Here is a 15,328-nt window from a genome sequence, read left to right on the forward strand (position 1 = left end):
AACAGGATTTTTAATAACTCCGCTAATTTAAGCCTAAATGTATATATTTAACCATGAATAGTATGTTGTATTTATTTCCCTTTTGTGTGCAGAGAACTTTCTGCTTTATCTTTTTACACCTCTCCCCTGCCACTTTTTGCCTTTTGGACTGTTTGCTTTTGAAAAGTCATGCTAAATGTGTATTTGTTGATTGATTGCTAATAAGACTTTCATGAAGAGTTGAGGATGTCCCTGTGATTGAATATGGGTTCATTTGTCAAGACTTCAAGTGTTCAATAGGGACACCTGTTGGTCAGAAGACATCACAGCAGCATATTATGTAGATATACAAAATATTACAACAATTAAGTCCTGTAAAAGAAACTGCTGATGTAACAACTAAATATAAAGAAGTTAATGATGATAATGAAGTTAATGAGTTAATGTTTTGCAGCTCTGGTCAACTTCTTTAAAATCGGTCATAAAAGTTAATATACAATAATTAATGAAAATAATTGTCCAGTATAGCATTACTAATGCACTTGCGCTATCACATGGAGTATAATATGGAGCAATATTTCTGTGATTTTAACAATGATGAAGCTATCCGCCAGAATTAATATCATTAATATCATCACGACAAAGGGCTTCAAACGTCATTAATGTGATAGTTATCCAGAGTTAGACGTCCTGTAAGAGGAACCCATTTTTAACATCACACCATTTCTAATTTGTGTTTTTGTTTTTCTTATGCAAAGCTCTCAGAATTGTGGATACACTAGAATTCTAGTTTTGCATGCAAAATTAACATTAAATATAATGCAGTGCTATAGTATGCTTAACACCACCCTGACCAGCTACAACATTACACAACTGGAAATTTTCACAAGTACTACTCTAGTTTTAAGTTTTTAAATACTTCAGTACATTTTGCTGCCAATACATATTTGTATACTTCAAGTAAAGAAGAACTTACTTGGCTTGAAAACGTCTGCTTAATTGAATTTATATCAGTCTAATAAAGGTAAACAATCCGAACAACCACACAACACAGACATTTTACTGGTAAAACTTTCACTTATTTTATAGCAGTGCAATTGAGATAATTATTTATGATTTACATTCCGGAAAAACAGAAAATGTTTTAAACTGTAACGTGAAACTAATCGAGGATAAACATCAACATAAAGCCCAGGAATGTTTGTTTGTGATGTTGCTAATAAGATCATTGAAGTGACAATTGATCTGAAGAAATTAATTCTGAGGCAACTGAAGGAAAGAATAGAAGAGGACACTCGTCTGGCAGAGCAACAAAACCACTGTGGTGATTATTGTGCTTTTCTCAAACTCTGTAACATCTCAGTTTCTTGATGGACAACGGAACAAGACTTTTATTCAAAATGTACCTCAGAAAGTCTGGCACCCCAAAACGTGCCCGACAGTGGCCAGATTTTAGTTGAAACCACACAAAGGAGGAAAATACTTCCCCACAAAGACTTCAGAGTTGTGCAATGTTGACAGATACTGTGGGAAATGTTCCAGAGGAAATGCAGATTGGACATTTTCCAATAAAAAATTGGGAAGTGAGGAGAAGAACTTAAAGGCAGCACATGTAGCCCAGTGAGATACAACAAAGAAAAACAAAGTTTAAAAATATCTGGCACCACATCATAATCTCGCAGTATATAAACAACTTTACATTCCGCCTCAGTTTTTCAGTGATTTAATTTCCAGCTTTTGCATTAATTGTCTCATTTGCACACAAAAAACCCAACACATATATGAAATATTGATGTACTACTAACTACTCTACAACATTCTAGCTAAAATAAAGATAATTCTTGATTTATATAATGACATATACATTATTAGACATCCCACTTGTGTCTCATTCAGATGCAAGCACATTTGAAATGTGTGTGAAGTCACATGTGCAGTCTGTATCTCTCACATAGCTTATTTGTTATTTTAAAATCGAAATCTAAAAAACAGTTGGCAGTGTACGCTGACTGCTACATATAGACCTCAGAAAAGCTGACATCCTAAAACTCCTCTAACTTAAATTGTGCCACGCAAAGACAAAAGAAAAAAAGCTTTCACATTGTCAAACATGAAACATTGTTCATCTGGTCCATAATGGATGCACAGATTTCCCTGCTCAGTTCAGTTGTATTCCTGCTCCTAAATCACACTGAACACTGCTTAATTAATAAGATTGAAGTGGAACAATCACATGTTGCCACCAACTGAAGGATGCGTTAAGTGTGTCACAACAAATTCAGCCATACCCAAAGCACAGATCGATTTAGCGTGTTAAAAACATGGAAAACATATCCTCGCACTGTTCGGATGTTCAATTGAGGTGTTCAGAGAATAAAACCTAACTTGTCTAGAGCACATACAGATGAGTAGCTCACATACTGTAGCTGTTGTTGTTGCTGTTGTTGTTGTGGATCTATTGTATGTGGCTGTTAGGTTGCTTCCTCTGAGAATTGCAATAAAATGATGAAAAGGAAGTGAACCTGCTGACAAAAGTGACTGAAACCTCTACAGAAAAAAAAAGACATTTACCGTCATGGGGCAGTAATAAACAGTGTACAATATATTGTTAAAAACACTCAACAGATTATCCTTTGGATAACAGATTACACCTCAAAGAGCTACACATCAGAAGGAGTGATAAACAGTCTGTGAGGGAGAAATGTTTAGGATAAGGTACAGCTTTGGATGCTTGAGCAGTTTGTTGACGTGCTCCCTCCTTTCATGTCTGCAGTTGGTGTTAGACGTGGCAATTTCTAGTCATGGTCTGCAAAGAAGCAAGTCACATGTTTGCTGCAGCTGCTTGTCTGTCTGGCGAGAAGGAACAACAGGCAAAAAATAGCTGTGAAGGCGACTCTGCGACCGTCTGGCGGTTTAGAACAAGCTGTGGTATACTCTGGCCACGAACTACAGCTGATCCCGCTTTCCTGATGCTTGTTGATGAGTGATTGATTTACTGATTGATTGGCGGTTAGGGCTTTCAGCAAAATTGGTAGTTGTTGGTCTTCATCAGAGGCTGCTCCTCTTCCTCGTGGTCACAAGACCGGTCACAGGGGCTGTCGCAGCACTTGGGCTCGTCACACACTTCACCCTCTGTGACCTGCTGCTGCACATTCTGGTAGATTAGCTGTGGAGAGGCAGCATTAGGATGGTGAGACTTGATCCAAGAAAGCCAAATCTTGGCTTCATCTGAATATTATGGTATCTTGCATTCAAACAATATATGTACTGTATACAGTTCAAAGAAAGTGTGTATATCCCTTGGGAACAGCACCCACATTAGATGTTATCACAAAATAAATCCAATTAATTTAATTGGTTTTACAGCCCAGCTCAATTTGTTTTTTCTTAGGGGTAATTAAAAATAAAAATGGAGGTATTCCTGAGGACATTTTGGCTGGAGCGACACATGTTTTGGTTTCATGGATAGTTTTTGGCAAAGCCAGATTGTAGTCTGTGAACTCTGCGTCACACTTACTCACCAGTTCCTGCTCAGGTTGGTCCCCGAGTAGTCTTTCTATCATCTGAGTGATCTTGCTAAACGTTGGACGCTCTGTAGGCTCCAGATTCCAGCACATCTTCATGATCATGTAGCTGAAACAAAAGTGAACCATAGAAAACAGATTTTTTTTTTTTCGGTTCCCTGGACAAAAGAAATGGTGATGATGGTATACATCTTAAGAGGGTTTATATCTCAAACTGTGTTCTCGATTTTCACTTCTCAAACTTTATGGTGTAAAATCAGGAAACTGTACAAAGCCAAATTAGACAAATAAGGAGAGGCTTGGAGGTGGTGACGCAGTTTGATAAGAGAGACTCGTTCATAAGAATCCCTGACCTACCAGTCTTATTTTGCTGCCGTGAAATAGCAGTGACATGGCTTCCTAGCTTTGAGATCATGTGGCTAACAGGCAGAACTGAGGCCTTATACACAGCAGAACACCAGATGATTAGGCCCTGACTCAGATTCAGTCCCCTCTGTTTCCACAGCTATTCCGGGTGGTGTGACAGCCATGCCAAATCAGCACACACAGATGTTAGGGCCCTCTGAGATACTGGGAAAAACACTCTTTTCATTTTCTCATTTCTGCTTGCCAAGTTTGGAATTTATGCTTGATATGTTTTGGGGTTAGATAACCCGAAGCAAGTAAATTAATAACAGGAATAATGAAAGTACTTCATGAGGTTACCTCATGTGTCAGTTAATTCAGATGTTAGATAGAGCGGAAGACTGGCAAAGAAATAAGGGATCTTTGTTCCGCTGTGATGATCATTTGGGAAGCACACTATTTCCAACATTGAAGTCAACTTGGGATCAACTATTTTAATAAATCAGTTATTGTTAAAACTTATATAAAATCTACCACCGTTCCTGTCTGATAAGCTGAGTGCTAACATTTTACCAGCTGATAAAAAGGCAACTCAATTGTAAAAACCCAGCTGATAGTCACTTGATACTCCAGCAAGACTCAACTGATAATCAGGTGACAGTAGTAACATTAGCTGGACAAAGTAAAGTGTTAAAAAGGGGGAGGGGAGCAGCAATGATCCATCTGTGTGAACCAGACTTTATGTTGCTGGAGGGTCGAGCTTACATCTCAGCTGGGGCAAAGTTTGGTTGGCACATCTGGTAGCCGCGCTTAACCATCTTGTAGAACCTGGAATCCACAGCCACACTGGGGTAGGGGCTCTTGCCTAATAGAAATAAATATACTATAAGTTTAGCAAGCAAGTCATGAAATAAATGTGTGTGAATGTAGGGTACATATATGCATGTGTTCTGACCCAAAGAGAAGATCTCCCACAGGAGGATGCCATAGGACCAGACGTCACTCTGGACCGTGTACACACAGTCAAAGATGCTCTCAGGAGCCATCCACTTCACTGGCAGACGGGCCTTTACACACAATGTAAAAAACATCAAAAGTGTTTTATAATATAGTCCATAACTATATATAATATGAAGTAAACATTAGCTCTATTCCACTCAAGGGCTTACGTTGCCCTTCACCACGTAGTTGGAGTCATTCATGATGTCACGTGCCAGGCCAAAGTCACAAATCTTGGCCACTCTGTGGTCGGTCAAGAGGACATTTCTAGCAGCCACGTCTCTGTGAATGCACTGAACACCACACACACACACACACACACACGCACAATTTGTCTCGGTTATAGTCTCACACATCAAAACGAAAAGATCACTGAATAGTGCATTTCAATGTAGCATAAAGAATTATTATCAAATACATAGTCAAACTACGATGATGAGTAAGTATGAAGAATGTAATGGGAAATACCCCTGCTAGTCCCATCACATGGCTCATATATGATTTCACACTTTAATTCATCGTCTATAAAAAGCCATACTTTTTCATGCAAATTTGTTTTGTTTCTTTTCTGAAATCCATTTGGGATTTTGTTTGTTGTGTGGGTAATTCCCACTCGCTAGTTACAACAAAGCAGCTGCTGCTGTAAATTATCACAGTCATATTTTTTCTGTTTGAGATCTGAGATCCTTTAGTGGTAAAATCACTCACGTTTTTGGCAGCCAGAAAGTCAAGGCCCTGAGCAACTTGAAAGGAAAACCTCAGCAAGTCGTCAATGTCCAGCGGCCAGTCACCAGTCTCCTCACACACAGAGTCTGTGGCAAGAATCAGACAGGACTGAAATGAGTCACACCCAGGGTCAGGAAGTAAAGAGGTTGACGCTTCTTATTAGCATGCTGCTGCATAATGGATGCGTTTGTTTTAATAACATCTGCCAAGGATGTTATGTTTTTGGTCCGGTTTCTTAGTTAGTTAATGTGTTTGTCTGTTTGTGGACAGGATTACGTAAAAACTCCGATTTTAATGAAACACGGTGGAAGGGTGAAGCATGGGCCAAGGACGAACCCTTTACCTTTTGGAGTGGATCCGAATCACAGGGCGGATACACAGAATATATTTCTAACTCTTTTAACATTGCGAAGACAGGGCATGGCCTTGGCGGAGGTCTTTGCTTTCTGAGTGCCCTTCTAGTTTAAAGTGGCATTGGAAAAGAAAGCTTTTTACCTGGAGATGATTCCACCTGGCTGGGTCTCATCTCTAAGTAACTGCTTGAAGGTGTACTGGATATCCCACTGTCACTGTTGGATGGGAGAAGACAAGAAGAAGACAAGAGAAGAAAGACAGAGTGGGATGTCAGAGATTGAATGTTTTTTTTTTTTCACAAATTCGGCCTCATCAGACTGCACGTCTGGTGACATACCTTCGAATGAACTGTTTCTGACTGCAGATGTTCTTGTAGTCGATAGAGTCCTCTATAACATTTGGAACGTTCATAACAAAGTTCTCAAACGTCTCTGCCTTCAGGCGAAGGAAGTTCAGGAGGTCACCGAGGCTGCAGTACTCTGTGATCACAAGCACCGGTCCTGATGAGGAGATACACCATGTTATGACCCTTTCAAATAAGAAAATGTGGTTGCATGCAAATTACTTTTACTAGGTTTCTGTCAACTGGATGACTTTCATAAACGTGTTTTTACAGTGTTCTAATTTCATCCAGCATTATACAGAATGGACAGGATGCTGTCTGACCTCCGTAGGTGCAGGCTCCCAATAGATTGACAATGTTCTGATGGTGTCCCAGGTGGCTCAGGATCTTCAGTTCAGACATCAGAGCTTCCCTCTCATCCGAATGGGCACTGGCTGCAGAAAAAAAAAACAGCATCCTTCTATGTAATCGTGCACAACAAATCATTTAGGATTTCACTATATCCTCTGACTCGCTCATGTTAAAAACAAGCTCGCTGTTCAATCCAAGGCCTTAACATCGGCTCACCTTTTAACATTTTCACAGCTACACGCACCACATTGTCTTCCTTTCCCAGACCGTAGGCTGTTGCCTCAACGACTTTTCCAAAAGCTCCTGCACCCAGGATCTTCCCTGATTGGACAAAAACCAACAACGAGAAGACATTTTGAGTATAACTCAAACCAGGGCTGTTATTCACAGTCAAATTTCAGATTCTCTTTCGGATTCTATTATTTTCATATTCACTATTATATTCCCTTTTTCACGAGCACAATTGTTTCAAAAGTTTTTCAAAATGTGAGTGCATTTGAGTCAATTTAGGATAACACAAACACTATGTCACTTTGCACAAGTACATTGTATTATTTTTATCCTGTGTCAATTATTTTATAAGCTTTGTATGTTTACTGTCAGAGTTTGTTGTATGTGTATGTTGAGGCCAAGACGATTTTCTGAATCTGAATCTGAATGGTGCAGACCTAGCTTCAGTTTGTCTCTCGGGAACTCCCACTTCTCATTGTACGGCAGCTGAGTGGGGTCAATGAAGGTGTAGTTGTTTCCATCTCTTGCCTCAATAATCTGCCAACGGATCTCATACCTGGGTTTCTGAAGATGAAAATAGGAGCAAATGGTAGAAACCACAACAACAAAAATACTGCAACAAAGTATGAATACATGCTGCACTGTAAACCCAGATTTATTTGTAATTAAACTTTTTAGCGGTCACTACTTATTCATTCATACTGAAATATTCATACTTAATATTCATTTCTAAACACATTAGTTTGTAATAATCAGCTTAAGTATGCAGTGCACAGATCATATTAAGCGGAGATAACTGAGGATGTTATGTTTCTGTATGGGAGGGGCGGGGTCATTTGAACTGTTCTGCACCGAAGCGTTGCAAAGGCTCATGGGAAAAGAATATGTCCTGAAAAATTTCTGTCCTAGTTAAAGTGTTAATAATGTTCTGTTAATGTTTTGGGTGCGCATTCATGATATCTGGGTTTTAGTTTTGTATGGTTGATTTAGTGTTCATGTTTGTCTACATTTATTGTTGCACCATGACTGAGACCCGGGTGGGGACTGATCGGGTCTGGTCGGTGAGAGAATACTTAAACACATTTAAAATCTCTGAAATCTCTAGAGTGAAGTTTTCCATGCAGATTATATGGGAAAATACTATGTGTGTATAGTCATCCTTTCTGTTTAAATGGAGCTAATGTGTTGAATGCATTGTTCTTAAAACTAGATTGTTATAAAGACAAAACAATATTTAGAATAGTAATTCCTTTTAGTTTCTTAAGTAAAGCTTAATGTTTTATATTTGTTATGTTTCAACATGACTCCAGAAAAATATAACTTACTTTTACTAATGATTTTAAAGGGGCGCTATGCAGTTTGTGCCATTTCTTTTTGCAGCTTCAGAATAGATATTTGGCAGCTCCTGTGTTTACTTGTGTCTGACTCCTCGCTCGGTCAGTCTGCGGTTCTCTCTTTCTCTGTTCCTCCGACAATACTTTCCTAGCTTTCTGTTTCTTTTTTGTCAGCTCAGCCATAACAATAGTGTGAAAAACTCCATCGCTACCTTGCTAGCCGGTTCCTGAATGGGTGTATGTGTGCAGTGCCGTGAAGCAATTTGTTACATTGCGAAACCTGATATTATGTGATGCTTCCTGACGCTGAGGACGGCGGCGATATTACGAATCCCACTATGGCCACGCCAAGACCCGCCCTTCAATAGCATTTATTGGCCAGGCGTCCATGAGAACGTAAGGTAACGTAACCCCATTTGTTCAGGTCCTATCCCCTGACCAATCGGCTATCCTATCCTTAACCACTCGAGGTGAAATGCCTAGACCTAGGTCTTGCAAGGGTAGTTTTTCCGCTCACAGGCGCTAGGGGGAAGCGAGACGACTACCATTCAACTCGAAAAAAGTCATATAACCATTCCAATGACTCCGAAGCTGTTCGGTTAAGGTAAATTAAGCTAAAAAAAAACTGCATAGTTCCCCTTTAAGTAATGACTACTAATGTAAACTTGGGGGTCAGTTGGATTGTCTACTGCATCAACTTACCGCTCTGTGGTAATACAACTTGACATGTTAAGTTTAACCTTGTGTAAAAATGTGAATGGTTTAAGGCAACGGGTTTCCACACAAATTTATATTAAAGTCAACTAATTTGGGATAACAGTGTGTATGTGTTGGTGGTTAAGGATATAAGTAAACCTTACCTGCTTATATTTGTATAACAGAAAAACCAGTAGCAAAAGGAGGATGGCCAGAATGCCGGCTGCTCCAGTCAAGGTGGAAGTGAAGAGTTTGTCTGCACAATCAGAGAAAAATCATTAACTCATGATTTAACTCACCCTCTAATATCCCTCTTTTTTGCACACTGTTCGCATTTGTATATGTTTATGAAATGTTGAGTTACACAAAAAAACACAATAGAATGATGCAGTTTTAAAACAACTACAAAGGGATCTGCTGACCATGACAACACAATTTCCCAAACAATGGATTTAGTTTGAGCACCATATAACTGTACAACAGCAAATTGAGAAGTACACTTGTGACCACATCGTGAAAGACAACTGATGATAATCAAATGATCTGATGCTCACCAGAAACGTCCATGGCAAAAGTGTCGCTGCTGACGCCGACAAGGTTGAAGGCCACACACTCGACTGTCATCCTCCGGCTGGAAGGCCCCACGGTGAGGACGCTCTCCACCTCCACGGCCCCGTACTCCTCCCTCTGCACCTCCACTGTGGGTGCCTGGAGCGGGATCGCCAGCTGTAGCCCTGTGGTGTTTTCATTGCATCTGCCTCATTGCAGAACATACACAGTCAGACAAAGGCCCCACTGTTGGGTGAAAGAGTCAGCTAAATGGCTTCAAGTTAAAGCACAACACAGCAAACTTAATGACCTTTCTTCTGACTACTGCTCCCTGTGCAATGATACTTACGTAGGCCGTATCCCAAAACACTGGTACCAGATGATTCTGGGAGCAGGATAGCCAAATGAGGTGCAAGTGAGTGTGGTTATGTTTTCCCATCTGACCACAGCAACGGGTCTCTCTGCCAGTGAGCAGAAAATGAATGTAAAGAAAGACCAACAGCAAGCACCAGATTTTAAAGAAACATGTATTTTCCTTTTATATAAGAGAACTTAACCATGCAACAACACTATGGATATGTTTACTGATTTGATTTGCATTTACTATGTCACTTACGATACATTTGAACTTGGAATGTGATAGATGCATTGGCCAATTCGCTCCTGGCATAGAAGGTGTATTGCCCCTGCTCCTGTGCATTCATTCTCTTCAGCTGCAGAGTAGCATGGTATCTAAAAAAAAAGGAGAAAAAAAGGATCTTTAAACTAAGAAAAAGAGGAATCCGAAGTGACTAATTCTGCGGTTTGAGTTCAGACAGTTCCGATGTATCATCGCCAAATACGTCAAGAAGTTAAAAAGAGAACACCACTCTTCCCTCATAGCATGACCTGAGGAATTATAATGAGCTTTGGGTTCCCAGTGAAATTCACCTGAAATGCACCAACAGCCCTTTTCAAATCCATAGTACTTTTTATTATTATTTTTTTTTAAATATAACTGTGCTGAAAATATGAAATAGCCATGGTGTTGTACCTGTTGTTGTATCTGATGAGCTTGTGCTCCTGTGTGGACGTGTTGGGAGATGTTGGGGTGTGCCATCTGTGCTCTGTAATTTGGGGGTACGCTTCTATCAGCACGGTGAGCTCCAGATCTTCTCCCTCGTTCACCTCCACTGAAAGACCCTTGTGGGCCAGTTTAGGGGACAGCTGGGGCAGCAGCCTGATGTAGGCCTTGTCTGTTTAGAAGAATCAAATTGTTTTAGTGGTTGATAATGTTTCACACTTTTCAATACGAGACATAGCAGCAGGAGTGATCGTTTCTGTGGCTTACCTACAACCAGCAGGTATGTCGTTGAACTGTTCACCCCTGCTTCATTAGTGCCAGTGCAGGAAATGTTTCCTGTGTCTGCAAGGTCCGCTGCATGGATAGTCAGTATGCTTTGTATGTCCAGGCGATTTGCTCCACTGGAGCGAACCTTCTCCTCTATCGTTGGTTTCTTAAGACAAAAAGAGGAAATAGTTCAATTTAGGATTACTACAACAATCAAGAAAACTTCTAAAAGAAATGCCTCATACTGACATACTGACCGACTTGGTGCTGTATGTCCAGGTGACATTGTAGTTGAAGTTGGGGTTGTGTGTTGTGCAGCGAATCTTGAGTTCCTCCCCAACAATGCGCACATATTCATCAGTCTCTAAGAGGACATATGGAGGGAAACGAAGCTCTAGAGCAAGAGAAAATCATAAATGAGTATCGGACTTGATGCATGTGTCACTTGAAATGACTATGACAGCTTCGGGTGATCATTCCTAACAACCAAAGGGGGCCTCACTCTGAATGACGTTGATGGAAAAGGCTTTGGAGGTCCTCTCCACTCTGCCGACTTTGGCTGTGCAGACATAGTCGGCATTAAAGCGGGGGTGAAGCTTATGGATAAGAATACCACGGTGCCGGTAAACTGTGTAGTTCATCCCTGGCGGCACGGAGGTGCCGTTGTCCATGCGCAGGCCCAGGTCTGTGGCTGCTGGGTCGGTCAGCAGGCAGGGCAGCAGATAGTCCTCACCCTCCTTCCGCACCACCCGCAGGGACGTGCTGCTGGTCCAGAACACACGGTTTGGATCTGGTAAAAGAAAAAAGGGAAAATAATGTGAGATTTATACTGAGGAAATCTAATAAACAATCACAGAAAAGTATAACCAACCAAGCACTTACAACTTAACATTTGGAAGATTGTCCTTCTCTTCTCACCTTTTACATACACATGCACTGAGGAGGTCAGTTGCGGTGGCCCATCAGTGTAGAAACACTTGTATGTTCCAGTGAACTCTGCAGAGGGACGTTCCACTTTCAAGGTGCGGACGTTCCCATTGCCCTTGGAGACAAAGCGTCTGTGTTTGGCTAGCCTTGTTTGCCAGTTTACAGGCCTGTCACCCTCACACCTCAGATCCAGAGGGGTCCCAGGTCTGACCACCACCTCAGAACTCTCCACCACCTTAGAGTTGAACTTGATCACTGGACTCCTCCATTCTGCTGAGAAGGAACAACATTAGGAATGCATTTGTTGACTTTTTCAGCAATGAAAACACAGTGAGAGAACAACTTAATCAAAATATTATTTGTTGTTGAAGTGATTTTTGCTCTATTATGTTTCCTTGTTGATTAAGTTTTTTTTTTTAAACGGAGAACCCCTGGAGCTGTCTCGCCTGCGCTATGATTCAAATCTATTTTAGAAACAATCTCGCGGATTCAGGAAACAGATTGAAGACTTGGACCCTGATAGTATCCCTCAATCCTCCTCACTTCTGCTTTTTACAGTCGCTATCGCAACGCTGGAGATAAAAACATGTAAATATGAAAAGCTTCACATCTGTTACTGTTGTATTTTTACTTAGGCTCTCATGTTAAACACCAAAAACAACAGAAGACACATATTCAAGAATCTTAAGCATGGAAAAGGGAGTAATACTTCTCAGGCATCTTTAAAGGGAGCACAAAGAGACCCAACCCCTCAGGGAGTGATGGAGCTTTAGTGATGAAGCACAATGCTCTCTTTGATGACTTTGTGGTGTATTTGGAAGTTTTTGTTAAAACATGATTTTCCTTTGGGTTAGACCATTTTTGTGAAAAATCTTGGAGAGACTGACATGTCTTTCCCGTTAACCTGAAGCTTTCTCTCATTAAGTATACAGTCTCGCTAAAGGTTATAAAAGTGTCCATGCAGAGGTTTTGAAGCTTGAAGCAGAACTGAGATTCCATGTTCAGCATTTTCTTCTATTCACCAGAACACACAAGATAATGTACTGTAGAGAACAAGGAATAAAAATGCAGTTTGAAACCAATCAGCACTTTAGTTCTGAACCTCCTGATTGTGGGTGTAAGCAGTTGCCTTTGCCTCAAAGTCCCTGTTCAATCATCTGAATGCGACTATTCATCCAACCACAAAAGGACCCCAATCACACCTCATACATCAGTGTACCAGAAAGCAAAACTAATTCATTAGCCTTGAGTAAACCAAACAACAGATGCGTGGTTGTGCTCAAAAAGACATGCAATAGCACCATTTGATGCTTGGGGTGGTGATATTCTATACATACATACACACATATACATACATATATATATTCATGTGGCGTTCAGTGAACCAAAAATGGAAAAAAAGAGAAAGAAAGCATGTGTTGGATCTCACTGTTTCTCAGCTCCCCTGCACTGACCACGAGTTTTTCCATGAAATGTCTGATAAAGTCATTATAGCGTAATACATGAGAAGTCATGTTTGAGTATGTATTTTTGGGGGATTTTATAATAATTTGTCAGTTGTGTATAGAAATATGTCCTTTAAAGAATATATCTTATTGCAATTGGATTTAACCCTCTGATGCATGAATTATGAAAGCCTGAGTCAAATTTTTTTCTTTTTTTATGTGTTTTTACTCTTCTTGACAAAAACAAATATTCACTTTTTTTTTTTTTAAATATGATTTTTTCAGAAAGTTACAGACATGTCCACTACACTGGACTACATGCGCTTAAGCACTCAACATAAACAGTATAAACTTAATTCAAAACATTGGTTTAATCAAAACCTTTTAAAAAATTTGACCTACTCTCTTTCTCTCGTTTTATTTCAGATTATTTAAATTGCACTACATGTTATTAAACTGTAGTGTAACTACATTTTGCAGTAGCTTGCTGGTAGTTCATTCATATTTGCATAGTGATACAAGTAGTACATTAATTTGTTGCCGTTTCTTTAGTTTACTACTGAAACTACAATTTTGGGCCATAAAAGGAAAGGATTTTTTTTTTTATTATTATTTTACTATTGCTCCTCTACTGTAATTGAGCACCCTTTGACCAGCCCCGCACCCTTTTTCTTTCATCCTGACTGCTGTGAAGACATGCCGGCAATGCATTCACCAGGCAGCCACTTTAGTTAATGACAGGTTTAGGTCTCAGGGGAATGTCAGCTCACCTGTGAAACATATTTGGCTATAGTTTTTAAAAGTTTTAAATGTGTAAAGCTAAACTTGAATATATTAGGTGTCCATTTGTCCGACGTATTGTTTATGCTATTTATTAACAAATGTTCAGAGAAGTTGCTGCATGCTATTTTAGAAGTTACCTGCCTAACTGATTAATCCTGCTTGGTGCAATCCCCAACTTCAGTTTCTGGGAGGCAGGTGTCTGACTGAGGGAAAAACCAAAGCTGACATTCTTTGCAATTTTCCATGAATAGTGGTGTTGATTCTTTTGGTTTTAGTGAACAAGCAAGTACTTTTTGCAATAAACTCAATTGAGTGGCATTTTTTTGCTGGCATGTGACTTTTTTGTTTGTTATAATTTTGTATCACATGTACATTGTCAATTTTTTTTAAGTAGTTTGAACTACTTATTCTTAAGTAGCTTTAGTTAACCAAACTAGATTTCTCCCTAGGGTAGATTTGCTGTACAGTAGTTCAACTTCTTCCAGTCTGAAGGAATTGCCAGCTTGCAAAGCTTTCAAAGTAGCTCGACCAACACAGCTGTCAAAAAACAGAAGAAAATACAATAACTGGCTAAAGCTGTAGATTTAGCAGGTAGTGTTTGTCGGCCCTTACCTGATGCAGAGGCCACAATCCCCAGCAGCAGAGCGAGGTAGGGCTGCATCCTGGATCAACTCCAAACCTGCAGTTTGAATCTTGAGGTTTGTGTGCTATGAACCCAATCTGAATGATCTGGTGTTGGAGAGAGAAATGAGAAAACCTCCCTTGGAGTTTTGCTATCACTCATCCCCCTCATCAACTTCTCTTTTCTAATGGTCAAAGCAACTTTGCCTGCAAACATGTATCTATGCAGAACACAAATACATTTACATTAAAATCAGGAAACAGACTAAAATACGTTGAGGAAGTTTTTCATGATTACAACTAGACACCTCAAAACACAGCTAACGTGTTATGCATTATGGAAGCATCACTCATTTATTTCAAAAGTGCTCACCTTCAGTTTAACAGAGGGATATAATCACTTCCCTGGGTTTGATGTTTCCAACATCCAGAGATACACAAGAGTCCCTTCTTCCCCCTTCTGCTTGTTTACAGTCTCTTAACCACTGAAGTCACACAGCAAACATAAAATCTTTCAGACAGCAAGTGGTGGTGGGTGGAGGGAACTCTGTGTGTGTGTGTGTGTGTGTGTGTGTGTGTGTGTGTGTTTGTGAGTGTGTGTGTATGTGTGTGTGTGTGTGTGTGTGTGTGTGTGTGTGTGTGTGTGTGTGTGTGTGTGTGTGTGTGTGTGTGGCGGATCAGCATATCACGCTCAACAAATTAATGAGCCAGTTCCAATTTGTCACAGAAAGGCGCGATCCTCCCGAAACATCCATTGCGGTGAGACAAATCACCTCCAGCACTGCTGGAGC

General features: G+C 40.2%; 1 protein-coding gene across 2 annotated transcripts; it reads right to left on the reverse strand.

Moving 5' to 3' along the window:
• Positions 1 to 1,036: 1,036 nt before the first annotated feature.
• On the reverse strand, positions 1,037 to 15,030 carry LOC120567146 (macrophage colony-stimulating factor 1 receptor 1-like). 2 transcript variants are annotated; one of them, XM_039813990.1, is made up of 22 exons: positions 14,911 to 15,030; positions 14,529 to 14,645; positions 11,680 to 11,958; positions 11,264 to 11,551; positions 11,019 to 11,155; positions 10,762 to 10,927; positions 10,465 to 10,666; positions 10,048 to 10,163; positions 9,781 to 9,892; positions 9,437 to 9,636; positions 9,047 to 9,138; positions 7,290 to 7,416; positions 6,838 to 6,942; positions 6,594 to 6,704; positions 6,265 to 6,427; positions 6,069 to 6,142; positions 5,556 to 5,659; positions 5,018 to 5,140; positions 4,804 to 4,915; positions 4,614 to 4,713; positions 3,501 to 3,612; positions 1,037 to 3,145 (listed from the first exon to the last, which is right to left on the reverse strand). In XM_039813990.1, the coding sequence occupies exons 2-22, from the start codon at positions 14,575 to 14,577 to the stop codon at positions 2,999 to 3,001; spliced, it is 2,919 nt and encodes a 972-aa protein (XP_039669924.1). In that variant the 5' UTR covers positions 14,578 to 14,645; positions 14,911 to 15,030; the 3' UTR covers positions 1,037 to 2,998. The 2 variants fall into 2 exon arrangements, with proteins under 2 accessions (XP_039669924.1, XP_039669923.1); XM_039813989.1 differs by having other exon boundaries at positions 11,680 to 11,961.
• Between the last annotated feature and the right edge of the window lie 298 nt (positions 15,031 to 15,328).

Source organism: Perca fluviatilis, chromosome 10 (genome assembly GCF_010015445.1).
Source record: "Perca fluviatilis chromosome 10, GENO_Pfluv_1.0, whole genome shotgun sequence".
Taxonomy (NCBI): domain Eukaryota; kingdom Metazoa; phylum Chordata; class Actinopteri; order Perciformes; family Percidae; genus Perca; species Perca fluviatilis.

What these genes read in the sequence shown, in the direction of transcription:
- LOC120567146 (XM_039813989.1), bottom strand. Translation starts at nt 14,577, where the DNA reads ATGCAGCCCTACCTCGCTCTGCTGCTGGGGATTGTGGCCTCTGCATCA. An exon ending in GATTGTGGCCTCTGCATCAG is followed by an intron (nt 11,962 to 14,528) that starts GTAAGGGCCGAC and finishes GTTCCTTCTCAG; the next exon opens with CAGAATGGAGGAGTCCAGTG. An exon ending in AACTTTGCCCCAGCTGAGAT is followed by an intron (nt 3,613 to 4,613) that starts GTAAGCTCGACC and finishes CTTTTGTTTCAG; the next exon opens with CTACATGATCATGAAGATGT.